We start from the raw sequence: 14,511 nt of genomic DNA on the forward strand, positions 1-14,511 counted from the left end.
AGGACAGATAAACTGTGGTTGAGATATGGGTGGGGAAATCTGCCAATTTTGACTTCTCTCGGTTTCTCATTTTTCCAATCTTAAATTCAGTTCTTTGCATTTCTACATATGTCCTTTAAAAAAAGTCATTGTGAAAATTCATCAGCATTTCAATGTACAAAAGTATGCATATTTTTGCACACAATTTTGCCTATTGCATGCATGTACAAAAGTAATAAAAAGTGCAGTGACACCATAAAGACTAAGGGCTACTTCATATATATTCAATTTCAGAAACTCTATACACACAGATGGGACATTGGTGCCTTTATCTATACACACCTATAACCAGTGGGTGCCATTATTCCTCCCCTTTCCTGATTGTGTCCAGAAATCACCTAATCTTTTGTCGCTGGAATGGCACACAGGTACAATGACTCATTTCTCTTCCAAGGTGTTATATTGACATTAAGTGGTGTGGCCTTTTTGCTGTATATTTTTCTTCAGCTTTATCACAGGGGCTGGGCTGGGCTGGGCATGTGGGTATAAGTACAAAGCCCTTGTTCAGTTGTTACAAGTCAAGGAAAGCATAAGACCTGTACTGCCAGGATGAAGCCGTTGATCCTTTTCATGTTTTGCATTTGGCTGGCCAGTGGATTTCACAGGTAAGCACATTTCCTTGGCTTTATTTTTTCTTCTTTCAAGCAGTAGACGTTGCCCAGTCACAAGGCTTAGCTGTGAGGCTCAATCCTGCAAACGGCGGGACACTTAAAACTAGCGCCCCAAATTTGTTACAGCACACAGACTTCCAACACTGGCACACAAGTGCCCCAAGAATGTGTGGTGAATGATGCTCCAAAGCAAAGGCGCATGGTGATCAAATCTCACACTGTGTGGAGCATTGCTAATGGGATCCACAGAATGCATAACAATACATGGCAAATAATGACCAACTGCAGAAAACGTATTTGCCACTTCATCTAGGTTGGCTTTCTATTGATATCAGGCAATAACTATCTCATGGTAACAACAACAAAGCCAGCGGTGAACTCATAAGAAATACACCATGGACAGAGTTCTAAAGATATGAGCAATAAAAACCATAGAGTTGGTGGCAACTGCTGTATAGTTGTTCCTCATAAGAATGCTTTTCTTAGTTTTTACAGTGCAGCATTACTTACATTTTCTTCCGCTTCCCCTCAGAGTTCCCCTGAGAAGACATAAATCTTTGAGGAAGACTTTGAGGGAACGTGGGCAACTGTCTCAGTTCTGGAAGGCCCACAAGTTGGATATGATCCAGTACACCCAGGACTGCTCGGCTATCCAGGAAGCCAACGAGCCACTCCTCAACTATTTTGATGTAAGTTAACAGCTGAAGCAGAACCATGAGAAGCAGCAATATGGCAACGACAAAGGAGACAGATGTTGCATTGTTGTTGTTGTGTGTGGTTTTTGCATGAAGGACCTTTAGACAAGCTCCCTGTCTCCCACTTCAACCGAATCTATACAAATTCAGAAATTAGATAATATATGGCACCTTGCCATATATCTGCTCTGCAAGCTGTTGGCTTATTCGTTTTCTTTTTGATGGGCCACTTTGAAAAGCAGCTCTGGTCTTAGACAAAGGGTTCTATTCAGTATATGCATATATGTAATGAATCCAATTATTTCTACATTTTACTTCCCTTATGTGGGGAAGAACATAATTATAATTTTATGTACTCCCCACTTCCTCCAAGCAACGAGAAGTTCCAAGGGCAGCACTTAACCCAGCTTTGGTTTCCTTTAGAGGAGAGATCACTGGAGACTTAAGGCATTTACAAATGTACAAGTTCAGCACAGGAGGAAGCAAAGCACAGCTACAAGCAGGAAATCCTGATATCAGATCACAAACCCCACCCGGATACCATCTAATTCTGTGCCTCTCTTTGAGTCCCGCCAGACTGGTGTTTATCTCACCGCTCCTCTAGTATATTCTGCAACATGTCCCTGGTGCAATAATAGTGCATTAGTGATGGATTTATACTGGATTTATAGCTTTGTTAGCTATTCTGCGATGCTTCTCCAATGTTGTTGCATTATTGCTATCTGAAGGGGCATTGTGGGGAAAGAATCACATTCTTTCCACCAATAAGATGTTCTAGTTAGAAAGCTGGGATGGTATATCACATTAGCTGTGTACTTCTAGGTCAAGATACAGAGCTAAAGTTCAGGTCTCTTTTTCAAAGTCCCTAATTCCATGTGTCTGTGCAAAGGGGCATATTGTAAATGCTGAATGGGCAAAGGTTGGGAAAGGCTTCTGCTTTTCTGTGGCTGTGCTGAGTATTTCTCCATCACAATACCTGGAAAAGAAATGTTGTTTTTTTCCCTTTCTGCTAGGTAGAATATTTTGGACGGATCTCCATCGGGAATCCTCCTCAGAATTTCACTGTGCTCTTTGACACAGGTTCCTCCAACCTCTGGGTGCCATCCGTTTACTGTGTCAGCAAAGCTTGCGGTATGGATGGGGGTGGGAGGAGAGGAATGGGCTGTGGGTGGACTTTGGTTGTGTTTAAAGAGTAAATTCACTATAAGCTGCAAAAAAAGTGATATGTAAGGGTCAACTCCCTGAGGCGAAGGCAGGGGTCAGGTTCCTTGGTTACAAAGCGCTTTGTATCCTGATGTACGAATCACATCTTGATTTTACATATCATGGAGACCCATGAAGAACCCACTTTAAATTGTGCTCTGTGCAAACTGTTACCATGCAGTTCAGAGGTGGTGAACCTTAGGCCTTCCAGAGTTCTCTTATCTTGCCCTCAGGGGACACCCCTGCTCCACACCCATCCTCGAGTGCTTTGCCCAGCCAGAACTTGTTTCTGAATTGTGATCAGGCCTCTTGCTTGCCTGGTTGGAGGGATGTCTGTGTAAACCTCTGCTTTGCATGGAGCTGACTGTACAGAGATACGACTCCCTTGTTTCTCCACCTGCTTCTTCACCTCTGCCCACCTGGCCCCTGAAAGATTGCTTATGAGGAAATGTGGCCCTCAGGGCAAGCTGTGTTTGATGGAAAGCTTTAACAAAACCTTATTTGAAAAACACACATACTTAGGCCCTTCACCATAGGGTCAGGCAATTCCCCCTACACCTCCCACCGATCTTTCCATATGGCTGTTTGTAGTAGCTTGATACTTGGATATAGATCACATCACATCATGGCTTCTGTGTGATACAAAGTAAAGTGGGCTCCGTCCGGTGGCTGCAATATGTAAGCTGTACTTCATCCCATCTGTAAAATGGGAGTCAAATTATCTTACTCCCCTGCTGATTGTGTTGCAAGTTACTCTCTTGTGATTGGAAAGTGTTTACTATAAAATGAATATGAGCACAGGAAGAATCTGTTGTAAATTAGGGAAAAAAGAGGAACAGTCCTGAGGGGAAATGATTAGCCATGGAAATCTTTGTGTTAAGTCTTACCAGTACTTCTTCTTGCTTGTCAGGGTGTGATCATGATTTCACCACAGGGAGGCGCATTTACTATGATAAATGGTGAAAAAAAGAATACATTCAGACAGATTCTCTGACGAATGGTGATAGGAAAAAGCAGCTTGGGGTGATTTTTCTAAGTAAAAAATTATTGTGTAAATAAGCGAGGCACTGGAAGAATTGTCAAATAGTGAATGCAAAATAATTGACTGTCGTCTTCTGCATGTTAACTCAGGAGTAAGTCTTGCTATGTTCAGTGAGACCAAGGTCATTTCCACACAGCAATTTTGGGGGAAAATGGTGCTGCATAAAAGTATCCACATGGTGTCATCCACATCAGAATTGCATCTCATATTCCCCCCCTCAATTTAATATGGACAGATTTTTTTTTGGGGGGGTGCTACTTGTTGCATTTTCGCGGACATACCTGGAATACTGTCAGAAGCAGTGCCTGGGTAGAAATCAGCAAAATATCTGGGATGTATGGCAACGCATATCGGCAGTGCCAAAAAAAAAGTCAACAAAATATGTGGCTGCCTTTGGATTTGGACTGTGTCATGTGGATACTGTGCAAAACCACTAAGCAAGGGAATGCAAAACCCAACCTCAAAAGGTCCATTATGGCACAAAATTGGGTACAATAAATGTTAATTTCTGACAAAACTGGAAAACTTAGGCTAGTGAAAAAAATGTTTTTAGGAAACTCATCAATCGTATCCACAGAATTCTTGTGCGTATATGGTATGCCTGGATATGTATAGGGTAATGCAGAATATGGTGTTTTACATTTACCCAAATGGCAATAATAGATGATGCCAAATTCAAGCAAACTCAGTTTTAACAAAGCAATAAAGCAACCCACAATAATTAATACAATATTTCTGGGCACTCACAATGCGTATTTCTAGGGCATTCTTCAGGTTTCTGGTTATCAAATGTCACCTATCCACACAGATTAATACAGGCCCCAATATCTCAGGTGTTACTCTAAGATGTAATTACTGACTGTGTATTGTCATCCTGAAAAGGCAGTAACAAATATCACCTGATTCACCCCAGTAGTTTTCATTGGAATCTATCTGCATCATTGCACTCTGATTCACCTGTTTTACCCCAGTACTTTTCGTTGGAATCTATCTGCATCATTGCACTAGATTCTTGTTTGAAAGAAAGACCGATTGAACACAATGGCACTTCTGAGGGTAAGCATGTGCTGGGCTGGGCAATGAGGGTTCATGCCGCTATGGTTCCATATTGTTCCTCATATGCCTGTTATGGAGTGCCATTAATTTGATTTTAATTAATTTTATAATGAATGTTTTTAGAATGCTGGACTATTTTGATTGTTGTTAGCCGCCCTGAGCCCAGCTTCGGCAGGGGAGGGCGGGATATAAATAAATTATTTATTATTATTATTATTATTATTATTATTATTATTATTATTATTATTCCTGCAGTGTTCTCACAATTCCCCCCCCTTAAAAAACCCCCACAGCTGCACACTCCAGGTATCAGCCATCACAATCCAGCACCTACAGCGAAGTGGGGACTGCTTTTTCCATTCAATATGGCACAGGTAGCTTGACGGGAATAATTGGAATGGATCAAGTGACTGTGAGTAGAAGACCCACTTCTTTCTTTTATGCTTCTCAAAGCCTTCTTATCATATCCTGTTCTCCTTTGAGATGATGAAGTGTTACCTGGGCAAGACAGGGCCACACATGAACACCTTTTAGGGGGCAGAGGGCATCCTTGTTTTTCTCAGGGTTTCAAGTCCAGAACTCTTCCTAGCTCCAAAAGACCTGATCTTAGAAGATGCTCAGCACTCCTAGTTCATATAAATCAGGATGTTCAAAGAAAATGACTACTATGTCTTGGGCCTTAAGAGATTCTCCTGTAATACTTACTGCATCTTGAGCATATGAAACTGCCTCACATTGATTGAGACTATTAGTCTTTACATCCCAGTATATGGTATACTTTAAACTGGCACCAGCCCAGAGTGGCTGGGGCAACACAGTCAGATGGGCAGGGTACAATTATTATTATTATTATTATTATTATTATTATTATTATTATTATTATTATTATTTAGTCCAAGGCCTTGGTTGAGTCTGTGTAGTCAGGCATCAACTCCAGTCTTTTCTCATATTTCCTTGTTATATCCTTCATTGTACATAATTTCTGAATTTTAAGTTTGGCTTTAAACTTTTTTTTTACTATTGTGTTTTGATATTGACATTGTGTTTTAATTGTTGTAACTAGCCCTAAAACATTAAGATGAATGACAGGTAATAAAATTTAATAATCATAATAATATCCCAAATGTTTCCTTCTCTCTGAACTTTACCTTCTGGGTTTCACCATAACTGGTTTCTTACATGATCATAGGATGAGAAATAATGTGTAGGACTTCTGCCCTCCAGGTTGAAGGAATCACTGTAGCCAATCAGCAGTTTGCAGAGAGTGTCAATGAGCCTGGCAACACCTTTCTGGATTCAGAATTTGATGGGATCCTTGGTCTGGCCTACCCATCCCTGGCGGTGGATGGAGTCACCCCCGTCTTTGATAATATGATGGCTCAAAACTTGGTGAACTTGCCAATATTCTCTGTTTACCTGAACAGGTATGAGAACATGACCAACAATACCAGTCACTGGCTTGTCTTTCAAGGCCAGCATCTGCATTAAATAAAATAAATGAAAACTGAGACCAAAAGGCAAGCAGATGGTGACTATTTATACATGCAGAGATTTAAAAGATGCAGGGAATTCATGTGAAATATCAGTGGAGTAAAGTGGAATTACACTGATGGAAAGGCCCACATCAAAGGAAATCCCAATTCTTTTCCAGGAACCCAGATTCTTCTATAGGAGGGGAACTGATCTTTGGTGGCTTTGATCCTTCCCATTTTAGTGGAAGCCTCAACTGGATTCCAGTCACTAAACAGGGATACTGGCAGATTCTACTGGATAAGTAAGTGCCGCTTATTTCTTGGTGTGTGTGGTGTGTGGTGTAGTGGTTAAGAGCGGTAGTCTCGTAATCTGGGGAACCGGGTTCGCGTCTCTGCTCCTCCACATGCAGCTGCTGGGTGACCTTGGGTCAGTCACACTTCTTTGAAGTCTCTCAGCCCCACTCACCTCACAGAGTGTTTGTTGTGGGGGAGGAAGGGAAAGGAGAATGTTAGCCGCTTTGAGACTCCTTAAAGGGAGTGGAAGGCGGGATATCAAATACAAACTCTTCTTCTTCTTCTTCTGAAATGACAGCACAGAAAAAGATGGGAAAGTTTGTAGAGAGAAGGCTGTAATGAAAATCAGTAATATGCTTTCCTGACATCAACGTAGGCCAAAATCCAGGGAACTGAGGGCAGTATCCAACTAGCATGCTCTGTCATCACACAAGGATATCTGCTTGTGCAATGGAAATTCCCCACTTCTCTCCCCATGGGTGCCTTGTGCCCTTCCCAAATCTGCTCCGGAGGGTTGGGAGAAACCCCAGAACAGGTGGGGGGAGGGGGGAAGTTCTGTTGTACAAGCAGATATCCTTGCACTGATGGAAAGTGTCATTAGACCATTGCCTTGGGTGCAGAAATTCCAGGCTACCTTCCCCAGTTATGTGAAGGAGGCAACTGTTGCCTGTAGTTTTGAAGCTTAGTAGCTCATTGCTTGGGTGATATCTATTAGAGTCTTGGAATTCCAATATGCAGCCATGGGGGTCCTCCAGTCCAGACTGGGACCATGATGTGGTCCTTTCCTCTGTAACATCCAAAGCTGACATTAGTCTCCAAAACAGATAAAGACAAAAATGGCAGCTTCAGGAGGTGATTCTCAATGGGAAAACAGAGCAAGAGAAAGGGTTAAATCCCCTGCATGCCATACTCCTCAGAATACAAAGATGCATTTGAAGCATTATCTTGTTTGTCTCTTATGGATCTTCTGATCTTTACCAGCTGCCCAGGGCCTAGATCAGGGGTCAGCAAACCTTTTCAGCAGGGGGTCAGTCCACTGTCCCTCAGACCTTGTTGGGGGGCAGACTATATTTTTTTTGGGGGGGATGAACAAATTCCTATGCCCCATAAATAACCCAGAGATGCATTTCAAATAAAAGGACACATTCTACTCATGTAAAAACACACTGGTTCCTGGACCGTCCGCGGGCCAGATTGAAAAGGCGATTGGACCGGATCCGGCCCCTGGGCCTTAGTTTGCCTACCCATGGCCTAGATGGATACAGCTGCAAAGAGCGAAAAGCCAAGAGGAAAATGGCAGCCATTAAAAATGAAAAGAGTATTCTGGTCTGTCGGAACATGTCCACGCAGCTCCCAGAATGAGACAGACCTCTCCAGGCATCTTCCTGATGAAGTGCAGCCTGGGACATGCGCACCAGCAACACATATCAAAAGACTATGTGCATGCTCATGGCAGAAACACTCATAGCAGAAACGACGTGGAGTGTAGGTATGTGCCTTCTAAGTATTTATTAAGCAATATATACAGGACAAAGCAATCATGCCGTCCTTTCACTTCTTCTCCAAAAGAGAGAGAGTAAAGAAGTACAAAAGAACAGTACAAATGGAAGAGATAAGACTGGCTTCCGTTCTCACACTTTCCAAGCCTGGAAAGTAAACACAGACATGTGATATAGCAGTCACACATCCAGGAAAAGAGTATTCTGGTCAGGTTACCATATAATAAGTTGGGCAATAAGGGCAGCAATGCAGTTCTGCTGGAGCAGCAACCATCCACACCCTTTATTCAGGGCTGATTTCATTGTCCTTCTTTTCAGTATCCAGGTGGGTGGAACAATTGAATTTTGTGCAGAAGGATGCCAAGCTATAGTGGACACAGGGACTTCTCTCATCACAGGTCCTTCTAAAGATATAAAGCGATTGCAGACATTAATTGGAGCAGTACCTATGGATGGGGAGGTAGGTTCTGATTTGGAAAAGAAACTCACCACAGCATCTCAGATGGAGTGGCACACATCTAGGGCAAGCTCTATACTTTTCTCTTTGCACTTCTGTTTTACTTTTTGCTGGTTTTAGGGCCTCCTGGGCCTCCTTTGCTTTTCCTCCTTCATCATTAGGGATTGGGGGATTGGGATTTGGCCCAGTTCACATTTAAAGGTGAATTGACCTGATTGGCACCTTCCAAAAGAGCATGAATCAGAAACACAGGCATCCTTTTTTGAATTCACACTTCTCTGAATTTTGCAATGCAGTTTTGCGACCTCGTGTTATATATTGTCCCCCCTTGAGAATGCTGCGGGTTACGAACTCTGCTAATCCAGAAGTAGATGCTCCCGGTTGCAACCTTTGCCCCGCATGCGAGCGGAAGTCACACACTGGCAGGTGGCAGCAGCGGGAAGCTCCATTACCAAAAGCAAGCCTCATATTACAAGTGGTTTCAGGTTACAAACGGACCTCCGGAATGGATTAAGTTCGTAACCGGAGGTATCACTGTAATGTGTATGAAAATGCACATACTAGTATAAAGTGTCCTTATAAATGCATCTATTAGTGAAAATAACATGCAAAGATGCATGATATTGGGAAAAACTGCTTTGCAAAAATATATATCTTAAACAAATTACACAGAAAAATGTGTATGTTGGGGGAAATCCTCACTAAAATCTTGATGGCTTTTCATGAAGGCTAATTAATTTGATATTGTTTGTTTGCAAACTGAGAGAAACTGAAATTGACTGATCTGCCCATCCGTATTAATACCCATCTAGGTTTTTTTTTTGTTGTTGTTTACTTTGTACTGCATTTGACATACCACTTTAAGTACTCATAAGGGGCCCCTGACCATTAGGTCCAGTCATGACCGACTCTGGGGTTGCGGCGCACATCTCACTTTATTGGCCGAGGGAGCCGGTGTTTGTCCGCAGACAGCGGGTCATGTGGCCAGCATGACTAAGCCGCTTCTGGCAAACCAGAGCAGCACACGGAAACGCCGTTTACCTTCCCACCGGAGCAGTACCTATTTATCTACTTGCACCTGACGTGCTTTCGAACTGCTAGGTTGGCAGGAGCAGGGACCGAGCAACGGGAGCTCACCCCATCACGGGGATTCGAACCACCGACCTTCTGATTGGCAAGTCCTAGGCTCTGTGGTTTAACCCACACCGCCGCCCGTGTCAAGTACTCATAAGTGTCTGCTAAATACAGTTTCCAAGCGAGGGTCTTTTTTTGGAGGAAGGAGATGGTTTTTGTGGGTGAGTTCTCTGAAATGACAGCCCAGATGAATTTAGGAAGTTCTTTGGGAGAAAGCTGTCATGAAAATCAGTCAGATACTTGAAATTGAAAATGGCCAAAACCCAGGGAATCATGCAGCTTGGTCTAATATTTCACAGCTGAAAATAGGGATATGCTTGTAACCCCCTAATTCTCATATTGAGGATCACTTCATGAGCCTCATTCCTCCACTGCCGCATGCTGCTGAAATACAGATGGGGAGAAAGGGGAATGTGTAACCTTTTCACTGACAGCTGTTTTTTCTGCTATAACTCATTACTTCCAAGCTTTTTTTCCTCATGCAGTTTGAAATGCATATTTATGAGGCAATGCCTTTACATGCACATACCTTTAAATGACCCAGTGCAAGAAAGAATGCATCCAGTTGTTTCTTCTCCTGTATGTAGACTTCCCTTCCCCAAATTGCATAGGTGGCTTCTTTCGTTGGTTGGTTTTACTTCAAAAATCTATATTTGGACCATTGCAAACATCTCTATTGTTTCGCAGTATGCCATGGAATGCAGCAACCTGAACGTAATGCCTACCGTTACTTTCACAATCAATGGGATCCCTTACACTCTTTCCCCAAAGGCCTACACCCTCCAGGTAAGTCCTCTTTCTCTTGGGTCCTCTTCTGCAAGACAAGAATGCCTGCCGTTTGTGAGGAAGTATGGGCTAGTTTTGTGAGATCTTTCTTTAGCTCCACATTGAGGAAAGAGGCACGAGAACAGTTCTTCTTTTGGAATAATAGTTTCCTCGTTAAGAAATTTTTCCATGAACTCAGATTCAGAAAAGTCTGTACAGGGATCATGCGTCAGAGAGGTCAAAACAAAACAAAACTGTGGCAGAACTCCTAGGGCTGCATAGCTTGGATTGTGTAATGATGATTGGTTACCTATTAACCCTCTTTAATTGAACTCTACAATCAAAACAGTTTAAGAAGGGACGAAAGGGCCACAGCTTCCATGCATGCTTGTTACTTATATGTCAAGGGGGAATTTTAATCTGTACAAGTAAATGATCAAAACAAAACAAAAATCCTTCCAGTAGCACCTTAAAGACCAACTAAGTTAGTTCTTGGAATGAGCTTTCGTGTGTATGCACACTTCTTCAGATACACTGAAACAGAAGTTTCCAGACCCTTCTATATAGTGAGAAGGTGGGGAGGGGTATTACTCAGAAGGGTGGTGGGAATGGGTGATTGGCAGATAGCTGTGATGAGCCTGTTGACGACTCTTAACGACTGCAATAGGTCTTACAGGAAAAAGCAAGGGGTGAGAAGGTGAAAAATGGCTTTGTCATGTATAATGAGATAAGAATCCAAGGTCTTTGTTCAGACCAGGTCTCTCCATGGTTTTAAGTTTGGTGATAAGTTGCAATTCAGCAGCTTCTCTTTCCAGTCTATTTCTGAAATTCCTTTGTAGTAAAACAGCTACTTTGAGATCTTGTATAGAATGTCCTGGGAGATTGAAGTGTTCTCCTACTGGTTACTCCTACCAAGTAAATGATGATACATAATAATTCACAAGGTGTGGGCATGTGCACACACAATTAAGAGTGTGTGTTTGTGGCAAGGTGCCCTTGCCATTGAAAGGATGCATAAGGAAGATTGAGTTTGGAAGGCAACCCTAGCTCCCTTTGGATCCTTTTATCAGTGATAGGGAAACCCCCTTCCTAGTGAAAGGATACCAGGAGGAGCGTGATTGGCTTGAAGGGTGTCAGAGGACACAGCATGCATTCTCTGAGTCCAGTTGCCTCACTTCTCTCTAGCTTAGGTAAATGAAATACAGCAAAACAAGTAGAACCCAAACTGAAGGAAAGAAAGCTCCAGGCAACTTACTTTCCTTTATCCTGTCTAACTCCCAACCCATGAGCATGAGGACCTTGTGGGTTGTGTTGCAGATAGGAACCAGAAACTACCAGTAGGGTTTCAAACTGGCCATCAGGATTTGTCCTTGCCTTGTGGTGCTCTCAGTGCTTCCACTTTATTTGCCTTTTAAAAATATAAAATGGTAAATACAGCCTGTAGCAAAGTATTTTCAGTTCAATGGATGAAACTCCTATTCTGTGTGCAGAATGTTGGCATCCTGGATTGGGAATGATTTGCTCCCTGATAAATTAATATTGTTTGCCCTCACATCTATAATTGTTTCTTTCCCCATTAGGAGAATAGCAATGGGATGACACTCTGCACCAGCGGATTCCAGGGCTTAGACATGCAACCCCCAGCTGGACCACTCTGGATTCTGGGCGATGTTTTCATTGGCCAATACTACTCTGTCTTTGACCGTGGAAATAACAGAGTGGGGTTGGCTCCTGCTGTCCTGTAAGACACTTGGGAAGTATGGGAGTCAACGCACCAGGCTCTATTATGTCACTTGAAGGTTTTCTTTTCTATTTTTGAACAAACACTTTGATCAATACTAGATTCAGATTCTAGTGTCACAATCACTGATTGACCTGTTCGCATGAGATTCCCGTTCCCTTCCTTCTCATGCAACAAAGAGAAAATGAGACTGGGCCCTTAATTACTTAAATTGGCATGCCTTTTTGCTTTGCTGTTGTTCTTCGGATTTGTTACTGTAAAAGAAAATGTGGAGGTAGGTAGTTAATTTTTAACTGGCAGCATTGTGTTCATTACATTGTAAGTTCTTGAACTGTTCATATCACTTTTTTCAATATTTCAAAAGGCATCTTATAGTAAAGTTTTCACAATATGCAACTGTTTTTAAATTTATACAGATAAACAAAGGACAGGGAATTAATTAACAATTCTTTAATCAACGGAGTCCCCTTATAAAGTGCTTTCTGTCTTCCTGAAATAATACTTGGTTCCTGCAATGCTGATGTTATCTAGGTGTTTTTCTGGAAAGGAAGAATAATACAGGGCTAGATGAAGTATCACAATTCAACACCTAATTTAAATGGGTTGCATTCACTGTAGCACTAAGGAGAACATTCCATAAATTCAAAGATTTCTTCTTGGGCAGTGGAATGTTCTCTCCCTCTTCTCCCTCTTAATCTGCACCTTCTAAATTTATTTTGGGAATTCCCCCAAAGCAGATTTGGGGGTGGTGTGTTCTGGGCTGAAGGGGAAGAAGATGGGGCAAAGTCCTGCTGTGCTAGCACTAATATTTGCACTGCTGGAAAAAATGTACAGTAGTTGAATACCAACAGATGGTTTTAATTTTGCTACATGGCAAGGAACAACTGGTCAACATCAGTGTTTCTAACTTGGACTTTTGAGAAATACTTTGGCTTCTATAAACATTTTATTTACATACATACATACATACATACATACATACATACATACATACATTGATATCCTGCCTATCTTCTCTCATGGGACCCAAGGTGGCATTCATGTGGTTCACGGGCAGTCACCCATTCAGATACAGACCATCTCCTTATTTGGAAGTAACATGTCAGGCCCAGACCAGTTACTGGTGTTGCTGGTTCAGATTCTGCTATGATTATAATGACTTTAATGTTTTAGTTAAAATACTGTGGTTTTTTCATTATTGAATTTGGTTGGGGCCACCATATTTGCTCTGCAGGTAATGAACTTAACAAATAAATGAATAAAATTGCCAAGAAGAATTTTGTAGCAGTTTTATTGTAATTTAACTTGCGTCTTAGCACATCTTTAAAACATCTGATGACAGCAAGGTATGTTGGCCTAAATATAAAAGAATTGCTTGCTTGATTATTTACTTCATAACATAACATTTCTACACCACCCAGGATTGAAGAATGCTATCTCTCACATTTCAAAGGCAGAAGAAAGATAAGATGGGAATTTACTGTTATATTGCAGGATGATATGCAGGAAAGATGTAAGATGTAAGAGTTTTGACACCTCATTGCTTAACAATAGGAACAACAAATGGGCTTAAAAAAAATTAGGCACTTAAAATGAAGAAAGCTTGTGAATGAGGACTTCTAGCTCAGTTCTAAATGCTGATATACTATTTTGCATCTGACTCTAGCAGGTGGACTTTGCGGGCGTTAATATATTTACTAGTGTGCGCATCCCTGATTTATACAACAACTCCTAAGAGTTTGGTCTGATGCTAAAGTCAAGGATTACTCTTGTGTTAAGAAAGTGTACATGACACAAAAGCAGGACACATCTTGGGAATATCACAAAAGGCAACAGATAAGGAACTAAGGCCCGATAGATATGAAGCTGAATGTGTAGCCTGCACTTTTGCCTTTGATTCTATTTAACTAGAGGCATTTCCTTTCCTTTGAGGCAGGCTTATTGTTCCCCTGATAACCCTATCAGGTTGAAAATCCACCTCACCGACTCCCATGACAATGAGGTATACAGAAAGCTTCTGTTCAGGACATGACATGCTTGGAACACCAATCCTTATTTAAAGAGATTTTGGGTGGCATTTGACTAAATTTTATTCAGAGCAGACCTATTGAAATTAACATGATTAAGTTAGGCCCATTAGTTTCAAGGTCTGCTATGAGTAAAACTTAACTGACTGCTACCCTTTTATTGTTGCACATCATTATGAGGCTATATTTATTTTTCCCAAAGGATTCCTTTTCCAGAAATAGATCAACATAAGGCTCAGATCTCAATACTTTCAAGGACCACATGTCCAGGCTTCAACTGAAATACTATCAGTATAGCACTTCCACCCGATGCCTCACCCCCATCAGTGTACTGCCAGGCACTGTACTCATCTTCTCTTTGTTATCTTCACCAAATGTTTTGTGCAGATACCTGCTCACACATGGTCTACCCCTTTAAAGACTGCAGTTCAGTTTCTGGGTGTACTTGAAAAATCATCCTTAAGCAAACTGAACTG

At 41.7% G+C, this 14,511-nt stretch overlaps 1 protein-coding gene and 1 long non-coding RNA gene across 2 annotated transcripts; one reads left to right on the forward strand and one right to left on the reverse strand.

Annotated features, from left to right (window-relative positions):
• The first annotated feature begins 562 nt into the window (after positions 1 to 562).
• On the forward strand, positions 563 to 13,285 carry CTSE (cathepsin E). The gene is made up of 9 exons (XM_081915365.1): positions 563 to 644; positions 1,183 to 1,339; positions 2,359 to 2,476; positions 4,940 to 5,058; positions 5,871 to 6,070; positions 6,298 to 6,420; positions 8,230 to 8,371; positions 10,190 to 10,288; positions 11,848 to 13,285. Exons 1-9 carry the CDS (start codon positions 589 to 591, stop codon positions 12,010 to 12,012), a joined length of 1,179 nt encoding a protein of 392 aa, XP_081771491.1. The 5' UTR covers positions 563 to 588; the 3' UTR covers positions 12,013 to 13,285.
• LOC309372105 lies at positions 8,204 to 10,183 on the reverse strand. The gene is made up of 3 exons (XR_014169408.1): positions 10,032 to 10,183; positions 8,401 to 8,590; positions 8,204 to 8,315 (listed from the first exon to the last, which is right to left on the reverse strand). It is a non-coding gene; the product is annotated as an uncharacterized lncRNA (long non-coding RNA).
• Positions 13,286 to 14,511: the final 1,226 nt, after the last annotated feature.

The sequence above is a fragment of the Podarcis melisellensis genome (assembly GCF_964234715.1).
Source record: "Podarcis melisellensis genome assembly, chromosome: 6".
NCBI classification, from domain to species: Eukaryota; Metazoa; Chordata; class Lepidosauria; order Squamata; family Lacertidae; genus Podarcis; species Podarcis melisellensis.